Source organism: Budorcas taxicolor, chromosome 14 (assembly GCF_023091745.1).
Source record: "Budorcas taxicolor isolate Tak-1 chromosome 14, Takin1.1, whole genome shotgun sequence".
Lineage (NCBI taxonomy): Eukaryota > Metazoa > Chordata > Mammalia > Artiodactyla > Bovidae > Budorcas > Budorcas taxicolor.
Window position 1 is genome coordinate 78,179,677 of NC_068923.1, and position 21,283 is coordinate 78,200,959.

A 21,283-nucleotide genomic window follows, 5' to 3' on the forward strand; every position below is an offset into this window, starting at 1 on the left:
GGGTTTTTTCTCTTTTGTTTTTTTCAACTTTGAGATATTTCTAACAGGTTAATATAGAAAACAGGAAATATCCATGGATCCATGTCATCAAACACAATTCATCAAACCATACCATCATACTGTATTTGCTTCAATTATTTTTTTAAAGAGATCAATAGATTTTATATAACTTTAAGCTAATTTGGGAGCTCATTAAAATGTCAATGAAAATGAACAATAAAAGTATAATCTTCCATGTGATTTATACCACTGCAAATTTATTTAAACTTTGCTTAAAATAAAACAGCTCAATAAAAGTTACATTAGAATTACCTAACAACTTCTGGATTTACTTCATGTTTTTGAAATATCACTAAACCTACATTTTAACAGTTAAGTTGGTGAAAATAAAATAATTTATTTAACAAATGCCTATTTCACATATCCAGAAGTCCAAGTCAGAACATATGTTCATTTTACAGAATGGGTTTAAAACTATCAATTCAAACATTACTCTCTAGGGAAAAATAAATCCTAATATAACTAGTGGGATAAACAACTCATTAAAACTCAACTTGGACAAACTCCAGGATAAATTTAAGGAAATAGCAACAAGTAGGTCTTGATTGTGCAGTAGCAAAGACTGAAAATGAATATGCCCTAATTAACAAACACTTCAAAAGATTTTGTATGTATCATTTGCTGACAAATTACAATACAGAGCTGATAAAATTCTTGGACCAATCTGACATTTCTGTAAAGAAAATTCTTCCTTCAAAATTTTAAATAAAAAACATGGAATGGCTTTAACTACTCATGCAAAGGAATTAAACAATCCACTCACATTCATAGCAATACTATAAAATTTCTGCCATACATACACTTCAGGAACAATCATCCATTCTTTTAAAATCAACACACCTCACACAACTGAAAGAATATCCTCAGCAACAGCTGGATCTAAAGATTTATACAGAGTCCCCAAATGCAAGATCTGAACCTACAAATTGGTTCCAAAAATGTATTTTTGTTATTACTCATATCCTGTACAGTAAAATAAGATTAGATCACTTTTTCCAAAATAAAATGAGTACAAAACTCACTAATTCAACTGAGAAATGAAAGCAGTTTAAAAAGCTGGAAATTTGTATTTCATTCAGCAGAAAATGACTCTTTAACTTACACAATGTATCAACACTCATGGATGAGAAAAACTTTTTTACCTAAATGGTAGATAAAATGAAAGGATAAAGCTCCTCTTTCCTCCTCCTTCCCACTCCACTCCCCACAATAACCACTTTTTATGAATTCAGCAAACAGACCTACAGGCCTCTGTCTCTATATGATTCATAGACATATTTATAATTTTAATGAAGATATACATATATATATGTCTTATATACATATATTTATATAAGCCTGCTTTTTATTACTAAGCAACATATCTCAGTGATCAAGATCTTTTTACATAACTACATACTCTTCCACATTGGTCTTTTTAATGCATACTTGACATTCTGTTGTTTGAATCAAGATTTACATTCATTAGCCAGTGTATCACTTTCTCAATATCCCTACAATATTGACTGCTATATTTAATTACAACCATTTGAGCAATTTCACATAGCTGCAAAATACAAATTATATTCTATTGAGATATGAGAAATTTTATCATTTTCCAAATTTTTGAAATGATATTTGGAACTTAAATATGAGATGACAAATGGACAGAGAAAATCAGAAGTAAATGTTCTCTATCACTAAAATTAAAAATTAATGAATGCCTTATTATAACATATAAAGTTCAAAATCTTACAATGAACTACAGGTGGTAGCAAACCAACAAAATACAGAAGAGCAAAATGCTGTTTCTTCAATAATCTCATCATCTCTCACACAAGTTAATTCAATATAGACAGTTCACATACTTCAGCAAAAAAGTTTACTTGGGAAAAAAGAGAAGTGTCTTCATGCAATATATCTTATATATGTAATTAAAAACATTCAAATATTATTTTGAGAATTCTGATAAGAAAAAATCACTAAAATTTTAGTTCAATTTCATTAAAGTCATTGATTTTTGCTCTGGCCAAGAGCACATTTTACATATATTATGTAAGCAAAAAGGATACAAATTTGATCATCAGAAAAAAAACATACAAACTAAAATCTTGATCAAAAAATCAAAAACCACTAAAATGGCTGAAGAAATTAGCAACTGCATGTCAATAAGTATTTACTTATATTTACCATAATTTCAAGGTTTTGAAGATTAATGACCTCCATAGAAAAAGAGACGGTCCTTACTGAACTTAATGTAAAAAGGGGAAAAGCTATTAAATAATCACCCCCCCCCAAAAAAGTGTAAAAATCACTCCTATGAAAAGTACAATGCAAAGCAGGAAAAATAATCTGTTAAAAAATATAATAGGGGGATGATCCAGAGAAAATACCAGTTGAGTCAGTATCTGAGGAGTGAGTAAAAATTATTTAGGCTACTGACTACTGAGACAACATGGTGAAAGACTTCGCTTTAAAAAAAAAAAAAAGACACTGAAAAAGGCAAGAAGTTGGGAAGGGATAAAGAGGAAGATACTCAGATGAATCCAGACAGTTAAGAAGGGGCCAGACAACAGAGGATATCACTGAAAGTTTTAAATGTTCTAATCTTTACAATAAAAGCTATGAGATGCGAAGTGTTTTAGGCAGGATAATGGCATAAAGAGAACTTTCTTCCAAAAACAAATTACACATATTTGGCTTCAGATGTATGTATTAGCTGGTAACTGAGAGTGAGTGAAGGCAGTCATGTCTGACTCTTTGTGACCTCTGGGACTATAGCCGGCTGGGCTCCTCTGTCCGTGGAATTCTCCAGGCAAGAATACTGGAGTGGGCAGCCATTTCCTCTCTCGGGGATCTTCCCAACCCAAGGATCGAACCCAGGTCTCTTGCACTGCAGGCAGATTCTTTACCATCTGAGCCATCAAGGACTAACAACTCCTCTCTAAATACTTAGAGAATCAAGAAAGAAAATGAAAAGACTCGTATCTTACTCATATTGGGACTCGAAGGCCTACAACACAACAGTTTGCACTTGACAGGTACCAAAAAATTATTTTTAAAGCAACTGAATGGGACTTCCCTGGTGGTCCAGTGGCAAAGACTCTGAACGCTCAATGCAGCAGGCCTAGGTTCTATCCCTGGTTGAGGAACTAGACCACACGTGCTGCAACTAAGACTCATTACAGCCATATAAGTAAAAAAAAAAAAAAAAAAAACAAGAATAGTTGAAACTTAAAAAGTGCTGAGAATTAACAGATTCATCTACGAAAATGGAAATATTTTTAAAGTTATAAATTATAATGAAGAATACAAAGTCATTATCAAAAACTCGTTATTACCAACTACTATTAATGGCTCCATCACCAACACTAAACTAGACCTCTAGAACATCTAAAATAAGTGGATTTCTAGATACGGCAGATTTCATCTCTCTCAATCCATTGCATCATCTTGCCTAATCATCCATTTCCATATCTATAAAAGTTCAGTCAGTCAGGCAGTTCAGTCGCTCAGTCGTGTCCAACTCTTTGCGACCCCATAAATCACAGCACTCCAGGCCTCCCTGTCCATCACCATCTCCCGGAGTTCACTCAAACTCATGTCCATTGAGTCAGTGATGCCATCCAGCCATCTCATCCTCAGTCATCCCCTTCTCCGCCTGCCCCCAATCCTCCCAGCATCAAGGTCTTTTCCAATGAGTCAACTCTTCGCATCAGGTGGCCAAAATATTGGAGTTTCAGCTTCATCATCAGTCCTTCCAATGAACACCCAGGGTTGATTTCCTTTAGGATGGACTGGTTGGATCTCCTTGCAGTCCAAGGGACTCTCAAGAGTCTTCACCAACACCACAGTTCAAAAGCATCAATTCTTCGGCATTCAGCTTTCTTCACAGTCCAAATCTCACATCCCTACGTGTCTACTGGAAAAACCATAGCCTTGACTAGACAGACCTTTGTTGGCAAAGTAATGTCTCTGCTTTTGAATATGCTATCTAGGTTGGTCATAACTTTCCTTCCAAGGAGGAAGCGTCTTTTAATTTCATGGCTGCAGTCACCATCTGCAGTGATTTTGGAGCCCCAAAAAATAAAGTCTGACACTGTTTCCACTGTTTCCCCATCTATTTACCATAAAGTGATGGGACCAGATGCCATGATCTTAGTTTTCTGAAAAAGAGGTTATTAAAAGAGGTAAAAATAACTGACTTGTTTATTTCAAATGTCGGTTGTGAGGTTCCAAGAAATCACTGTACGCAGTGGAATTAAGTCAAAATGTTATACAAGAGTATTATGATGCTGTTCTTAAGAGATTTTCTTCTATGACAAACTATGCACTGTATGATCTTTTGAACACAGGGACCTCCAATGATTATTTGTTCCTATATTTGAAGTTAGTGTGTTAAAAGAGATTAAATCACCAAACACAAGAAAGTAATTTAGAGGCAATTACTAAAAAAAAAAAAAAAGAAAAACCTTTAAACTAAATGTAGTGCTTTCTAACCAAGATATTTCTCTTTTAATAAGGACATTGTATACTAACAACTTAGAATTATTTTCAATATACTCAAGTTTCAGTTCCAAAGAAATAATGAAACACAGATGTATTTAAAAGTTACTGTCACTAGAATAAGATGCTGTCATAGAAAACACTGACGTTGAGACAGAACAAAGTGTCTCCCACTCCTGTACCTAGATAAAATTGAACACTGAGAAAAGGCTTGTTATTATTCTTCTCATAGAAAGAGATGTAAGTCTTAAAGCAATATTCTCCAATGCTGAAAGATCAAATTTAAAGGCAACACGCTAAGAAGAAACTATAAATGTTCACTTGGCAACACTAAACAATTTTACAAAGTTTAAAACGTTTAACAAGAGAAAGAGATGGATCATAATTACCTATACAACTTCATACCCAACTAATCATAAAATTGCCTGTTGAACATCAGATTTTCCAAAAGCAGAATCAAAAGAAACTTTTTGTTCTCAATGGACTAATACTTTCTGGGATATGTTGCATGCTCTTCATGCCCCTGCTTAAAGGATCAAAGGGGAAAACCTAACTAGTACAAAGATAAATGATATTTACCTACAGTTGTGTTTTTCATGTCTTTTTAATTCCATACTCATATACACTCATTTAAAAACTATAAAAGTAAGTCTTTTTCAACTGGTCATTTATTTAAACATATTATAAAATCAGAATCAAAATATGATCCAAAAAATCTGGTAGGGCTATTAACACATAAAAATTGGTCTTTCCAGGAACTGATTTTTTAAACAATAATGCATTAATATTCTAAATAAATGTATTCTACAAGCTAAATATTAAAGCATTAGTAATACAATGATTGACAATATTTATAATTTCATAATTGAATCTTTTATACCTAAAATTTGGCAAAGTGTTAAAAGTAACCAAACTAAATTGCACATCAAAATAAACAAAGATTTTATAAGTTAGTAATTGTACTAGAAGGTGAAGTGTTAGTCGCTCAGTCATGTCCGACTCTTCGCAACCCCATGGACGGTAGCCCTCCAGGCTCCTCCGTCCATGGAGTTTTCCAGGCAAGAATACTGGAGTAGGTTGCCATTTCCTTCTCCAGGGGATCTTCCAGACACAAGGATTGAACCCCAGTCTCCCACACTGCAGATTCTTTACCATCTGAGCCACCAGGCAAGCCCCTAGTAACAGTACTAAGAAAGATACAAATAAAACATCAGATGAAAACATGTTCAGAATCAATTATATTAACTTAAACTTTAAGATTCTGGACTAATATCCATATAAAGCTAATTGAGACATTATTTAAAAATTTAAAACATAAATGTTATTTAAAAATCATTCAATCAAAACAAAATTATAGATGAATTAATGACATATTTAGGAGGAAAACATCTTTAATCAAAATAAAGCCTAGATTCACTTCTATTATTTTTCAACTCCCCAAAAGAAACATAAATAAAAATAAACTTACATGGATTTACATAGTATGACTATTCTTTCTGATATGAACAAACTGTTATTTCAAATGCAATTTTGGTCAAAATTTTAACTTGAAATATAAGGTTGTAAATATATTCATCTAATTAAGTCAAATATGCAGAACAACAGTAAAACAAATTTTTTTAAGTTAATCTTTTTTCAGAGTTACACTACTATGCTTATTGTCACAAAATACATTAGAGTCCCATGATATCTCACAGTAAAATCACATTTCTCTTTTCCTAATTTTATTACTCTTTGTAAATTATCTTTTTAAAACATAAAAAAATGCTCAATGAAATCAAATGGAGATACATGAAAGTGTGTATATAAAACCCAGCCTCAAAATCCTTTATTATGTAACTGAAAATGCTATTTGCCTCAGTCTCTGGCAGCCTTTTGAGCTAGAGAAACCCAGAAGCCCTAGTGAAGAGAACCAGTCACCTGACAGGTCTGAGTGAAGGATGGAACAGCAGAGCAAGAAACAGTGGGCTGCAAGCTAACAAGCTGCCAGCCAGGCATCCCCTACAAGAATAGAGTCTAAACAGGCCATACCTTTACCATGAGCTAACTGTCCCATCAAAAGCTGACAAACTCCAGGAGGAAGAAAGAGGGACTGAACAGAAGAGAGATTTTTGAGGGGTGACAGAAAGGTTCCATAACTTGATTTTGATGGCGGCTACATGCCTATAGGTATCTGTAGAAAATCACTAAATTGTTGTCATATAAAACTGTTGAACTTTGTTGCATTTAAATTATAGTCTAATTTTAAAATGAAAATGTTGCTGAAAATACTGGTATAATTCATATTATAAACCATTAAAGAGAAGTTTATAAATCACATTCTATGTAGCTCTGAAGTACTATGAAAGCTTGCTATGGTTACACAGTATTTCTTGGTGTAACCAGACCCCTAAGTATTTCTGTAATTTTTTAAGTTACAGGAAGTTTATGAGAATAAGACAACAATACTTTGAGAAATAAATTAAGTATTAAAAATTAAGCATTCACCAACATTATTCTTCCCAAAATCAGTTAAAAGAAAGAACATCATGAAACTTAAAAAAAAAAAGACTAATATCTAAAGAGAGAAATGCCAAGAGTATTCATATCTAAATGCTTGCATTTATCAGACTGAATAAAAATTGAAGATATTAAAGAATGATACATTTAACTTATATTTCTCTTTAGATGCTAGACTCTAAAAGAATATTGCTTTAGAATATCACAGCTTCACTTATTAAAAAATTAAAGATGAACAAAAAAGGAAACTGAGTTTAGGCAGTTTGCCTGCCTTCTCTTCCTTAAACATTAATGAGACTCAACACATCTGTTTTTTTTCCATCCTCTTCAAAAGGCAACTGATTTTAAAATATTTATAAAATTAATTAAATTCTAGTTTGGCTCATTTTAAGGAGCATTTATTGAAAGTCAACTATATGCTCTTGGGGTATAAACGCAGATGTGAAAAGTAAAACCAGTCAAGATGCAAAAATGATACATAATGACAAGACCAGGCATTTTCAAAGTGAGTTAACTTACCTATATCTAATTTAAAAAAAAAAAGTGGGGGGGAGCCCAAGAATACTAGAGTGGGTAGCCTATCCCTTCTCCAGCAGATCTTCCTGACCCAGGAATCAAACCAGGGTCTCTTTACCAACTGAGCTATCAGAGAAGTCTCAATTTAAAAAAAAAAGAAAGAAAATTACCCACTACCAGCTATTCATCTCCCTGAGACAGACATCTCTGATACAGATTAAATGCTATATTTGTGAGTTTTAATACTAATAATCACAGAGCAAGAAGGAATCCAAACACCATCCCCACCTTTATAATTTCCCAAAAATTATGGCAAAGGTTTATGTCTAATAAGATTGAAGAAGAGGCTAATGACACAACATTAGAACATCACAGTTAACAGCGGCAATTGTAACAAGGTTGTGAAACTCCTCATCCAACTTATGAATTTAAATATCTCTGGATAATAGTAAGGATAGTTATTTGTAAGTCTGACTACATTTTACTCAGGTAAAGAAAGCCACACAGAGATGCAGAATAAGAAATAAGTTAGTTGCTAACACATGCTGTGTGTCAATGATGATCTTCAAAACTATTATGGTAAGTAAAAGAAGCCAGAAATAGGACACCACATTTTGTATGATTCTATTTACATGCCAGTAAAGATAAATATATGGAAAAAGAAAGTAGATTAGTGATTACCTACGGTTGGAGATGGGGATTAAACGTAAATGGACATATGGGATCTTACTGGAGGGATGAAAGTGTTCTAAAACTGACTTATGTTAACAGTTGCACCACTCAGTAAAGTTACTAGAAATCACTGGATTGTACACTGAAAAAGCGTGAATTTTATGCTATATGAAGTATACCTCAATAAAATTTTGTTTTATTTTATTTATAAATTAAATACAAGTTTGCCAAGTTATTTCCGTAAAAGGAGGTTTAAGGACGCAATCTTAACACCAACTTGCAATATACTCATCACTGGTGGAAGGAACTGCTAATTTGGGGACTAGATTCAAACAGACCTAAAACTGAATTCTAGCTTCACTATTTATTTGTATAAGCATTAAGAAGCTAAGGCAAAGAAAGATATGTATAAAATGTGTACAGTAGTATCTATCTCAGAAGGTTACATGAAGATTAAAGAGATAGTGCATATAAGACTCAGCACTGCTCCTAGCACACATATGCTGTTATTAAGTCTGTGTTATTAAAGTTCTCTCACAAATTTCTCACAGACACATAAGTTGAAAAATAATTCCATACATGAGTTTTTCAAATACAACTTACATGCAAATTAGAAATACAAGTACTTCCCAATGAATATAAAAAGTAACTGTTAGCATGAGCTGTGATGATGAAGTAATGATATTCTGAAAGTCCTGCCCAAAAAATTAACCTCAGTAATTTGTAATCAAAGAATGTATCTTCACATGAACACATTTATTTTAATACTTTATAATAAAAAATATTTTAATCAGAAAGACTTTACAGATTGCTGAGATATATTTACACTAAACATTATAATGTAGAAAAGTGGAATTAAGACTATAAAGTAAAAATGTAATTAAGTATCTATACTTATAAATAGGTCTTAAATGCCTTAACATAAATTAACCTCCATAAATACTGGAGATTATACACATGTTAAAATAACTGCTGAGAAATCAAATTTTTAGAAAAGCTAACACTAAGTCCATAATTATCAAATATACTCTACAAATCGTTCAATAATAACTGAAGAATGTTTTCAAAAGCTGGAAAATGGAAAAACAATAGATTCAATTTATTAATTCAATTAGTCCTCATCTATCTGTGAGAACCTATATTTCAGTTCCAATCACCATTTGCTTTACTACTAATTAGATGGTTTTCATTTCAAACATAAATCATATATAAAATTAAACAGAAAAATACTGAATAATGTTAAAATATTAGGCACCTCCTTCCAAGGCCCAAAACAGAAAAAAGGACAATTTTATAACTAGATTTTAGTTATATAATATATATATATATATATATATAAGACAATATAAACTGCCTCTTAAAGCAGTTTTTCCTCTCCTTAAGATTCCTTTAACATACTGTGTATTCTCTGCTGCTGTATTAGGTAAGTATCTTGCCTATTTTATTAGTGCATCTCTAGTCAGCGCCCTGCAATGCATACGGCACACAATGGGCATTCATCACTTATCTGTGGGATAGATCTGAATGAATAAATAAAAAACAATCTTTGCACAAAGGCAGATAAACATACTGAAAAACCTCATTGGTGTTTTTAAAAACTTGTAGCAAATTGGGGAATACTCTTCAAAAACTGAGGAAAACACACATCCTGTCTAATCTGGTCAGCCTTCCCTGCTTTAATCAACTCAATAAAGTCAAAAAAGAAAAATTAAGCATTTTTTAAAAGTTAGTAGAAGACAAAAACAGTATGAGCAAGACAAAATAGATTCTAAGAAATATGCAAAGAAATGCTTGATTTATAATAAAAAGATGACTGAATTAACAAAACAGAGCAAGTCACACAACACAGACTTCCATAAGATGGAAGATTAAGTTACATCATGCACAGAGCATCCAGCATGAGTCCACTGTTGTATGCCTGACCTGAGATTACAGTTCATATAAAAATACAGCACCTCAGTACACAGTATTAGTAAGACCTAACCATTTGCTACAAAGGAAGTTATTACAATAAAAAAGAAAAAAATTCAGCCAGTTACCCAAATCAAAAGAAAAAAACTATAATGAGAACAGTTTGTACTATGAACTTTCCAAATCAAATTTACCATATGATGTAATGGAGAAATTGATCAGATGGACTATTTTCACTGTGATCATGCTTAAGGATCTCTAATGTGTAGGCTAATGAGATTTAAAAAAAAAACCACACATATTTTGTTTCCTTCAAATCTATAAAATGTGGACTTACTCCTTGCTTAGGGTCTCACAAAATATGACATTCTTGTGTGTCTAAATTTTAGGTAGACCCCCCCAAAAAAAGAGAATTTTCTAAGGAAATTCAAAGTTCACACTCAAAATCAATCTATGAATTGAGCCAAGACAAATGAAGATTGCTGTATGTCTTACTCTCAAACTTCCCTAAGCTTCTTCAAAAGATCCATAAATTTTTTAAGAACTGTATAGCTATTTGAAATAAAGTACCACTTTCAGATGCCATTCATACACTTCAATAAACTTGAATCTTACTTTGAGGAAGAAAGTACACTTTGAATTAAAAACCTGTTATCAGCAATGTATGTCCATTTCAAGAGGATGCGACAGCGCTACAAAGCGAACACTGCTAGATCTTTTCAGAGTCTAACATATGAATCCCAGTCTATCCTGAGACAGTTAGCTATGTGACCACACACATCTCAGTGTTCATATTTGCTTGGATTTGTTAAAACAAATTCTCTAGCATCAGATCGTTAAACTCAGTGTTAATCTCTATCACTAAAGAAATAATCTTGTAATCAGAATAAGTGTCTTGGCTGAACTAACTTACCATTTAATAAAGCCTCAAAGAGCTCTATTTCAATATTCTCTTCAGTTTCAAATTGAATAACAATGAACAGTAGGCCTGTGATAGTATTTTTTTAATGAATAATACTCCCCAAAATAATTTGGATTCCTGCACCATTACCTATTTTTAAAAAGTTTCCATAATTAGTAACTCCTATTCCTAATAACAAAAAGGTGACAAAATAAATATGTATATGGATTTCAAAATATGACATATATATATATGTCAACCCAGAATGGGAACCGTGAGGTGTTTATAAATTTATGTTAAAAATAGGTACTAAGATCCCAACCTTCTTACTATTTTTAAAAACTTCTGTGTCCTCCTAAAGACTATTCTAAATGAAAGAAAGTAATCAGGTGAATTGTCATTTAACTGACTGTTCATCTATTTTAATTTTGATTCTATTTTGCAGTACTGAGCTTGTCTATAATCTAAAGATTTGTAAATTCTATGACAAGCACTATATCTACCTTTTGAAGAACTCAACAAATATATATCTTTAAACCATGTTTAAAATGAGAAAATTAAACAGAAAACTATCTCCCTATATCACAGAAAGGTATAAAATCATTCTGCAGAAAAACAACTGTAAGTAATAATCTCACAAACAGTAAAAGCAAAAAATACTGAAAACATAAACTTGTAAACAACCCTAACAAATTCAGCTATTTCTTCTCTTCCCCAAATTAGGTAGACTTATTCTAAAGAAACAAAATTAACACTTCTGCTTGCTTAAGCTATACCAATTCTTAAGAAAATATGTGTCAAATCTGAAAGTTAAAATTTCAAACAAAAAGCAAATGATATAAGAGAGATAAACTCAGCTTCTGGCTTTGGAGTTAGCTTAAGGTAGCGACAACTTAACATTAAAAAGCAAAGAGTCCAACAGAATTGGAGAAAAACTTTACAAAAGAACATCTATATAACAGGGGATTAATATACAGAATATATAAGGAACACCTACAACTCAACAATAAAAACTGTCCAATTTAAACATGGGCAAAGGACTTAAACATATATTTCTCCAAAGATGATTATAAATGCCCAGTAAACACTTGAAAAGATGGAGGCATGTAAGGGGGTTGCATGAAACAGATAAAAGGGATTCAGAGGTACAAGCTTCCAGCTATAAAATAAATAAGTCATGGAGATGTATATACAGTATAGGGTATACAATCAATAATAATGTAAAAACTTAATATGGTAACAGATGGTTACTAGACTTATCAAGATCATTTCATAATTTAAATGTTGAATCACTATGTTTTACACCTGAAAGTAATATAATATTGTATGCAAAATTACTTCAAAAAAAATCTCTAATCATTAGAGAAATGCTAATCAAAACCACAGTGAGATAAATTTCACATTCAATATGATGGCTATTATAAAAAAATGGAAAATAACAAGAGTTGATAATGATAGAGAAACTGGAACCTTGTGCATTGCTAGTGAGAATATGATGGTGCAGTCACTGAATACCAATTTCTCAAAAAATTAAACACAGAATTATCATATGATTCAACAATTCTACTCCTATGTATATACCCAAAAGAACTGGAAGAATGGACTCAAACAGATAACTTGCACACTCATGTTCATAGTAGCATTATTCACAATAGCTAAACGGTAGAAATTACCCATATATCCATTGATGCATGAATAGATAAACAAAATCTGACATTTACATACAATGAAATGCCTTCTCTCTCTCGCTCTCTCCCTGTCTCTTTTTTTAGTCGCTAAGTCGTGTCCGACTCTTGAGGCTCCATGGATTATGGCCTGCCACGCTCCTCTATCCATAGGATTCTCCAGGCAAGAATACTGGAGTTAGTAGCCATTTCCTTCTCCAGAGGATCTTCCCCACCCAGGAATTGAACCACAGTCTCCCGCATTGCAGGCGGATTCTTTAACTGAACTATGAGGGAAAAAATGGAATGAAAAAGAAGGAAAAGAAGGAAGGAAAGGAGGGAGGAAGAGGGGAGGGGAAGAAATATAGGCTACAGCATGGATGAACCTTGAAAACTTTATGCTAAATGAAGTATGTCAAATACAAAAGGACAAATCTTCAATAATTCCATTTACATATGGTATCTAAAATAGTCAAATTCATAGGGATAGAAAGTAAAATAGTAGCTACCAGGAGCTGAAGGGAGTAACGGAAGTTACTGTTTTAATGGGGACAGAATATAACATTTGTGGAGAGTGGTAATATGAATGGTGGTTAACAGCAGCACAATGATATGAATGTACTTAATGCCACAGAACTGCACACTTACAAATGGATAAAATGATAAACTCTATGTTAGGTATATTTCACCATGATAGAAATTAAAACAATAGTAATTTTTAAGGTGTTGTGATACACTTGAAAGAACTCTGAATCAAGAAAATGAAAATCAAGTTCAGGTACTGATATTAACTGTGTGCTCATAACTAAGTAATTTGACCTCGCTGGGATTCAGTTTTTCATCTTTGAAATAAGAAGGCTGTAGTAGATGATACTGGTATTTCTTTTCAGTTAGAAACGTTTCATGAAAGAATATTCCAGACACCAGAAGAACCAAAGCTGAAAATCAGGCTGTTGCCACTCAAATGGAAATAAGAGAGTTAACATCTCAGTTACATCTTACCAGTTACATCTTACATTCTGTCACAGACAATGTTAATCACAAAAGCAGATAGATTATAATAAATACAGCTTTGGAAACAAAGGAACAAAAAAGATCTATCTAGAGTAACATTAAAAACACCCAACTCTTATGTCTTCTGTGGCCTCAAACTGGGTAGTTGAGCAAACACTGTTTTTAGCCCTGTTGGATGGGTTACTTACTCTGTTTACTAATAAGTGTAACAGGCATTTTTGTTATACTTGAAGGGCCCAGCTTCCATTAGAGCTAAAAGCACTAATTCATACAGCAGAAAAATGGCTGCTTCAGTTTCTATTTCAGGGAAGCAAATGATCAGTTATCTGCCCCACCTCTCCTCATCGATACCATGAACCTGCTAGCACCAAATCCTGTGTTTTCTATTTAACACTGAACTTAAACACAGATTCCACAGAAGTATCTTCCTCCCACAAATAAACTGCTCAACAACTTCACTAGCCAAAACCATGATACCTTTGGCATTGGACTAAGAATGGATACTAGAGGAATCCCTAAACTTGTAAAGAAATATGTGTTTTCCCCCATTACTACGAGTATGAAAATGGCTCAGATATAAATCAGCAAGCAATAATTATGAAGAAAGAAAAAATAAGAAAACAGATTTCAATTCAATATAAGAAAGAGCTTTAGAGCTGCCCAACAATGACTATGGCTGCCTCAGAAAGTAGCTAACTCCCTGTGCATAAAATGTTCAATCATAGATGACCATAAATCAAAGCTATGCCATAAATATGACTCAGAAATTGACGTAATACCTAATATGTCACCTAACCCTAATAACTCCAATTCTCTGAGATTAGCAGCACAATAATATCTATTTACCATTAATTGCTACCAGAAAAATTCATATTAGCTATACTATCATAACTAGCCTCTCTACATGCGGAAATCCGTATTAACTATAAGGCAAGATAATTAACAAAGGATAATGTAAACCTTCATTCCTTTCAGGTAAGGTAGGGATCAAGGACTTTGGAATTAAATAACCCTCCGTGAGAATCCTTGTCTAGGAACTGTGTGACTTTGGACAAGTTATGTAACCTCTCTGAGCTTTAGTTTTATAAGAGGGAACATCAATCTCACAGGGTTGTTAGGAAAGCGTTATTAAACTAATAACAACACTCTATAAAAAAGTACAGTATTCTCTTTCAACTCCTACCCATTCTTTAATAACCTGCTTAAAAGTTACCTTCTCCATGACTTTCTAAGCCAATCCAATTTTTCACTGAACTTACAAATTTATTTATGAGTAAGATCACATTTTTGAACCCACAATTATAGGAGAAACTGAACTCAAAACTGTATTATGGTTGCAGTTTAATAAGCTGGATCATAAAGAAATAGGACTAATGAACATTTGATTAACTCTATAACTATTTTTAAGTGTTCATATGGAAAACGTAGACATCCTCACTTGTGTACAAGCCTGAAGTAACTTTCCAAATTCTTCCCCCACTGTATTCATTCACAGATTTAATGAACTAATAACCCTTACTGTTTGACAATGTTGTCACCTAAAAGCCTCTACACCCTAACTAGCCTTTCAAGAATTGGATATCTGACTGGTTCAGCCATTAAAGCCCAATTCTAATGTCTCTTCTCTGAAGTTATTCCTGAGGTCTTAGAGAAATTCTCTCATTTCTTTAAACAAGACATTCTGCTTAAGCCTCAATTTTGCAATTTAATGACAACTGTTTTCACATATGTCTAGTGTCCTTCCCTACTAGATTTTAAGTTTTTATGGTGAGGAGATATCTTTCAACTTCACTATATTATAATTTACTATTTCCTCAATCCTAACACTTAGCACACTGACTATCAAAACACAGAAAAATACTTAATGTCATCAAATGTCCCTTAACACAACTGAAACATCTTAAAGGAAAGGAAGAAATGGCAAAGGAATAAAAAAGAAATTGACACAAACTTTAAGTACTTATTTTTAAATTAAAACTGCAGATCAAGAACGTGTAGATTGTCAGTGTTCATGTAATGTAACACTGTATACTGACAAAAGCCAACAGTCTGAAGTCACATTACACAGGATAGATGAACCTCACAAATTTAGGTATGATTCCATTTACATTAAATCCAAGAATATACGCTATTAGAAATCAGAATAATGGCTAATACTGGAGGAAGATGGAAGAGAGAGGCTTTCGGGATGCTGATATTTTGTTTCTTGAGCTGGCTACCAAGCACTCACTTCAGTTATGAAACACTGTAATATATGTACTTTTCTATAAGATATTAATATTTCAGTCAAAACATTTAAAAGAGTTGAAATATATATCATTTCTCTGTTTTGAGAAAAATGGCAATGCTAAGAATACATCTAAAAGCCTAAAATCGTCATCACTGTAGAAATTTTAAAAATAACTATGAACAGTAGACCAATGCTTAATTCTGCTAGCAATAACAATGCTCATACTTTATTGCTCTTTAATCAATCGCTTACTGCCCTTTTTTAAAAAAACTCGTAACTGAAGAGTCAAGTGAAAATTTAAATTAACTGCTCAAAATTTATCCCGTTAAATATTATTGGTCACTGTTTTTGTCACTACATCCTACACATTTCAATCCTGTTCCAAGAAACTAAAACAACTAAAGTTTACCTGATACAAAATAATAAAAAAGCTTTTCTGAAAAGCTTATTTTTATATGTTTGAAAACTACATAATATAGAATGAAAGATACAATATAACCAAAATATCTTGGAAAAAAAAAATCTAACAAACTAAAGTTTTGTAATAGCTTGCTCACTGAGATTAAAATATTTTACCATGAATATTTAAATGGAAGATAACCTTTTTTCAATGTTACTTATAATTCACATATTTTTAAAATTACCAGACCTGATTAAATATTATTAGTTTCAAGATTCATATAAAATTAACATCCCAATTTAGAAATATTTTTAAAAGTATAAACTATTTTGCTGACTTAAATAAAATCTAGATTTACATTAATAACATACCAAGTAAAAATTTTTCAGTGTACTATAAAATGCCTTTGTTTCAAAAGCTATGGTCTGTAGTGAATATGCTCTTCTCATTACTGCATGAAATACAAATAGAGCATGATAAATATGCCTTAAGAAATTCTGGAATGTGAATTTTAAAAAACCAAACAGCTTGTATTATCTGAGGAAGGGAGAGACTGTGAATGGGGACAGACTTGACATAATCCTCACTCCCTGCAACCATTAAACGAAATTCTCAGTTCTCCTATGATTTCTATTCCACAGAAGTATTATATGATATATTTTATCTGGTACTTTATATGCTTTATTTACCTAAGATATATCTCTCTGACTTTTGTATTGATTACTTTCCATTTAGAGCTGCTAAAAATTATAGTTTATTTTGTATTTGCTAAGGAAAACAACTTGAAGAAACTATTTCAAAACAACATACTTTCGTAAAGCATAGCATTTTCATACCACTGAAATAACGGAGAAGTGGTCTTAACTGCAGAAAAGCAAATCACATCCAAATAAATATTAGCATTCTGTGATCTCATGCTTTTAGTATTTAATTGGAATATTTTCATTCAGATGTCAGCAGATATATCTTAAACCAAATTTGGCAATATTCAGAGTAAAATCCTTAAAATCAGCACACATCCTTAAAATAAGCCTTACCTATTTAAATATTCATCCTTTTTCATATAAAGTCTATAACTCACTTTGGAAATTTTGGCTGCTTTATTTTTAAAAACAAGTATTTTCTACAGTAAATACGGCACTGTATCTAATAAAATTTTAGTGTCATGAATAATAAATCAGTAGATACAAGAATCTATTAAAGTTAATATCAACTGGGACATATCCCATGGTATTTTGTAATAGATCAGAATATATAATTCTTGGCTCAAATGCAACATATAAACACCAATACAAAGTTGAAAAGTGCAATCTCTCACAATATAATAAGTGCCATATGAGGCATATGGACGAGGCATAATATGCCATATGAGGCCTAAGGATAAAATTAAACTTATCAAGAAAAATTAAGAATAAAATCATTTAACTGATTTAATTTATAGAAAAACTGGCTCCAAGACTCAGTTTACTTTACGTTCTGTATCTTTTCAATTTTCTGAATCAATAGGCAAATTCCTTTGAAAATGTTACCATTTACTTTACAAATTTCATTTTAAAAGTTATACATTATTCAAGGAAATATATCTTTAACAAATCAAGTACTTTAAAGAAGTCAAATCTATTTTTTGAAAGGTATGTTGCTTTTCATAAATAACTAATGAAAATAAAATCCTACAATAATAAGCTTGCTAATTAGGATAAAAAAGCAAAGATGTATGTCAAATAATTGAAGTAATTCATATTTTAAAATATAGAAATATTTCACTAGTATATAATTTCATATATTTTCATCTTATTTCATACAGTTAAACAATCATTTCTTTAACATTAAAAGCACTGCTTCCGATTGAAGGAAAAAAGGTATGATTAGTAACTACTGACTCTCTTTCTATAAATCTCTTTTAATTCAGGAAGAGCGACCTCCAAATAAAGGAATCCAGTACTAAATGAAAGTAAGGGCTAAAATCAGTTTCTGCCCAAATGCAGTGACTGTACACAGACACATCAAAAATACTAGATTTATGTCATAAGAATAAATGACATAATCACTTTTCTCAGTGGTTAGGAATATACATGAAATTGGTATTTAGCTGAAATACCTTGGTCTTGTTATTAATTTGCAACTTTAAAAAAAATTTTGTATTCTCTCATTTAAAAAAAAAAAACTTGCCCTTGCAGTTCCTATACAATGTGAAACACCAACATTTTACTATAGCTGCAACATGGATTGATAGTTATTACCCCAACAACAGTTATCTCTACCACAAGTACTATAAACTAATTGATTTCAGATATTTAAAAGCGATTTCTAACATCACAGTTTAAAAAAAAATGAAGTATTAACTTCACATATTTTTCTCAAGTTTTATATAAAACTAATACATTGACGTAAGACAGATAAGATTGTTTTTTTCCCTTCTAAGGTAACTGAAAATTATCATAAACTACACTTTAACATAATACTTACCAGCATGTAGGTAGTTTCAGAAGTTTACCATAAAGAGCAGTGCTGAAAGAGGGAACAATTGGTACAGGTAAGCAGTAAGATCCCCTACAATCCAAAGACGTCAGTCCTGCCTGGAAACCAAATATCTGCAACAAAAAGAAAAGACCCAAATGTTCACAGAGACAAAGTTTTAATAAGCACAGGATGAAATACGTCAGTTTCAATTTGCTCTACAACAGCTGCACACTAAATATGTTCCAATGTCTTTTTGCACTTCCCAAACATCAACATTTTCTTTTATCCACTTTGACATTAACTAAATCAGAATTAATAAATTTAAATATAAAGTATTTCTTTCATATCCCTGAGAGATTACTGTTCTTTTGATCAATTTTAAGTTTCATACTTTATCTCTATACATAATTCTCACTTAGCATTTTACAGTCTGCTAAAATGTACATATTCTGTTAAGACAACTGATTACATTGTACACATCACAGATATTAACATTAATAAATTACTGTTATATCATTTTATGCCTCAAAGAACATTAACTACAACAAAAACAATCTTAAAAGTATTTTGCCTTCAACTTACAGTATGCACACACAAAAGGGATATCCAAATATATCCTAAAAAATGTTACATCTTTTCCGTTTCTTTTGTGAAAAGGACAGGGAAAAGGTTTTTCACCTCAGGAAATTTGGTAAATGGCATGAATTACTTTTTATATGTTTATACTTAAAACAAGTAGATCACACTCCCTAAAATTCCTGAACACTACATTGCCTTAATAGGAAGAATCCATGTAATATCACATTTTACATGAAACACTGCAGAGAACTGAATATGATATTTCTTCTTCCACTATTTTCAATAAAGTAAATGTTTCAAACTGGAAACACACAGAGATACAAAATGAAGTTACTATTTTGAACAACATGCAAAAGCAGTTTAAGCCCAAAGTTTATCTTTCATAATTAATTTTTATTCCTTCAGTTTATAAAGCACTAACTTTCTTACCTCTAGGATTAATATTAGCTCCTAAAATCTACAGAAAAACATATTTAAAATACCTCAATAACCAATTTTCAATATAAACTAATAATCAATTTCTTAGAAAGCAGTATTAAACTACTTTCAAACAGTCTCAAAAAGCTATTGTGCTATCATTTATCAAGTTGACAATGTCAAATCTTTTCCTGTAAAGTCAGTTAGCAATAAACAAAGTAATTTTCTGGAAAACAGGCATCAGAATTTCGCATTTTCAAACAATTTCAAAAGACCTACTTAATTGCTATCAAGAAAAATGAAAGTGATATACCTATTGATTCCTGTAAATCCCACTATTAACCAAGATATAAGAAAGTACTGAGAAGAAAAAAGCATGTTTCTAATATTTAACTGGTCAACTTTAAAAATTAAGTCATTTCACACTTACATTCTTTGAAGACTTGCTCTAAGCAACACTATATGCAAAGAACTTCTGGGAACTGTACAGTTTCAGAACTTCACATTTCCTCTGAAAGACCCAGTATTTAAAGGTTTCTGAAACTTATAATTATCAATACTACTTGATACAAAGTATGATTACTAAAACAATACCCAACTTCCAAATATTTCTAAAGTACAAATCAGGGTAAAACTTTGTCAAACTAGATTATCTGTGTTCAACTAAGAACTCTCTCAAGCTACTTTCTAATAGTCTATAAATGTCCCAACAGTATAATCACAGATGCTATCATTAATGTATTCAGATGGAAACTGGGTGTTGAGGAGATCCCCTGCTGGTTGTTTTCAGAACTGCAAAGGACTTTGGAGAAAGTCCTGCATATTATTCAATAATTTTTTTAAACTTTTACTAAATTTACAAACTACCCAGAGAGGACTCCAGGTAACATTCAAGTATAAACTACAGTGGAAAAGGGCCTATCTACCACATCAAAAATAATTTCAAAATAACCAATTTTCAACTCTTTTAAATAATAGCAATAAGATGCGAAGATTTGCAATACCTATATAACCAGATAACCTCTCAACAACACTTGGTCAAGATTACAAATACTTTATCCAGAAAAGGGAAATCAGCACTGTATGAATTGAGGTTGTTTTCATCAGGACTGCTCATAAATTTAGAAATACAATAAAAGTACTTAACACTGCAAACCAATAGTCTGAGGCAAAAAGAATGTTTATGAAACAATTAAGTGCAACTACTAATAGAAGTCTCAGCTGAAGGAAATATCAACTTGAGAAAGATGACATATATCACGTTAAATGAAAAGTTAAACATGTACTGCCATCTCTTAAAAACTTCTATTAGAGAACAATTGAACTAAATCACCTCCTTTTTTTTTTTTTTCATTTTTTTTTTTAATTTTAAAATCTTTAATTCTTACATGTGTTCCCAAACATGAACCCCCCTCCCACCTCCCTCCCCATAACATCTCTGTGGGTCATCCCCATGCACCAGCCCCAAGCATGCT

General features: G+C 31.9%; 1 protein-coding gene across 1 annotated transcript in view; it reads right to left on the bottom strand.

Annotated features, from left to right (window-relative positions):
* The window catches only part of VPS13B (vacuolar protein sorting 13 homolog B), a 775,227-nt gene that overhangs the window by 651,160 nt on the left and 102,784 nt on the right, over positions 1-21,283 (bottom strand). The window contains exon 15 of the mRNA XM_052651420.1: positions 18,819-18,943. Within this exon, the coding sequence (XP_052507380.1) occupies positions 18,819-18,943 (125 nt within the window). The remainder of the gene's footprint in view (positions 1-18,818; positions 18,944-21,283) is intronic.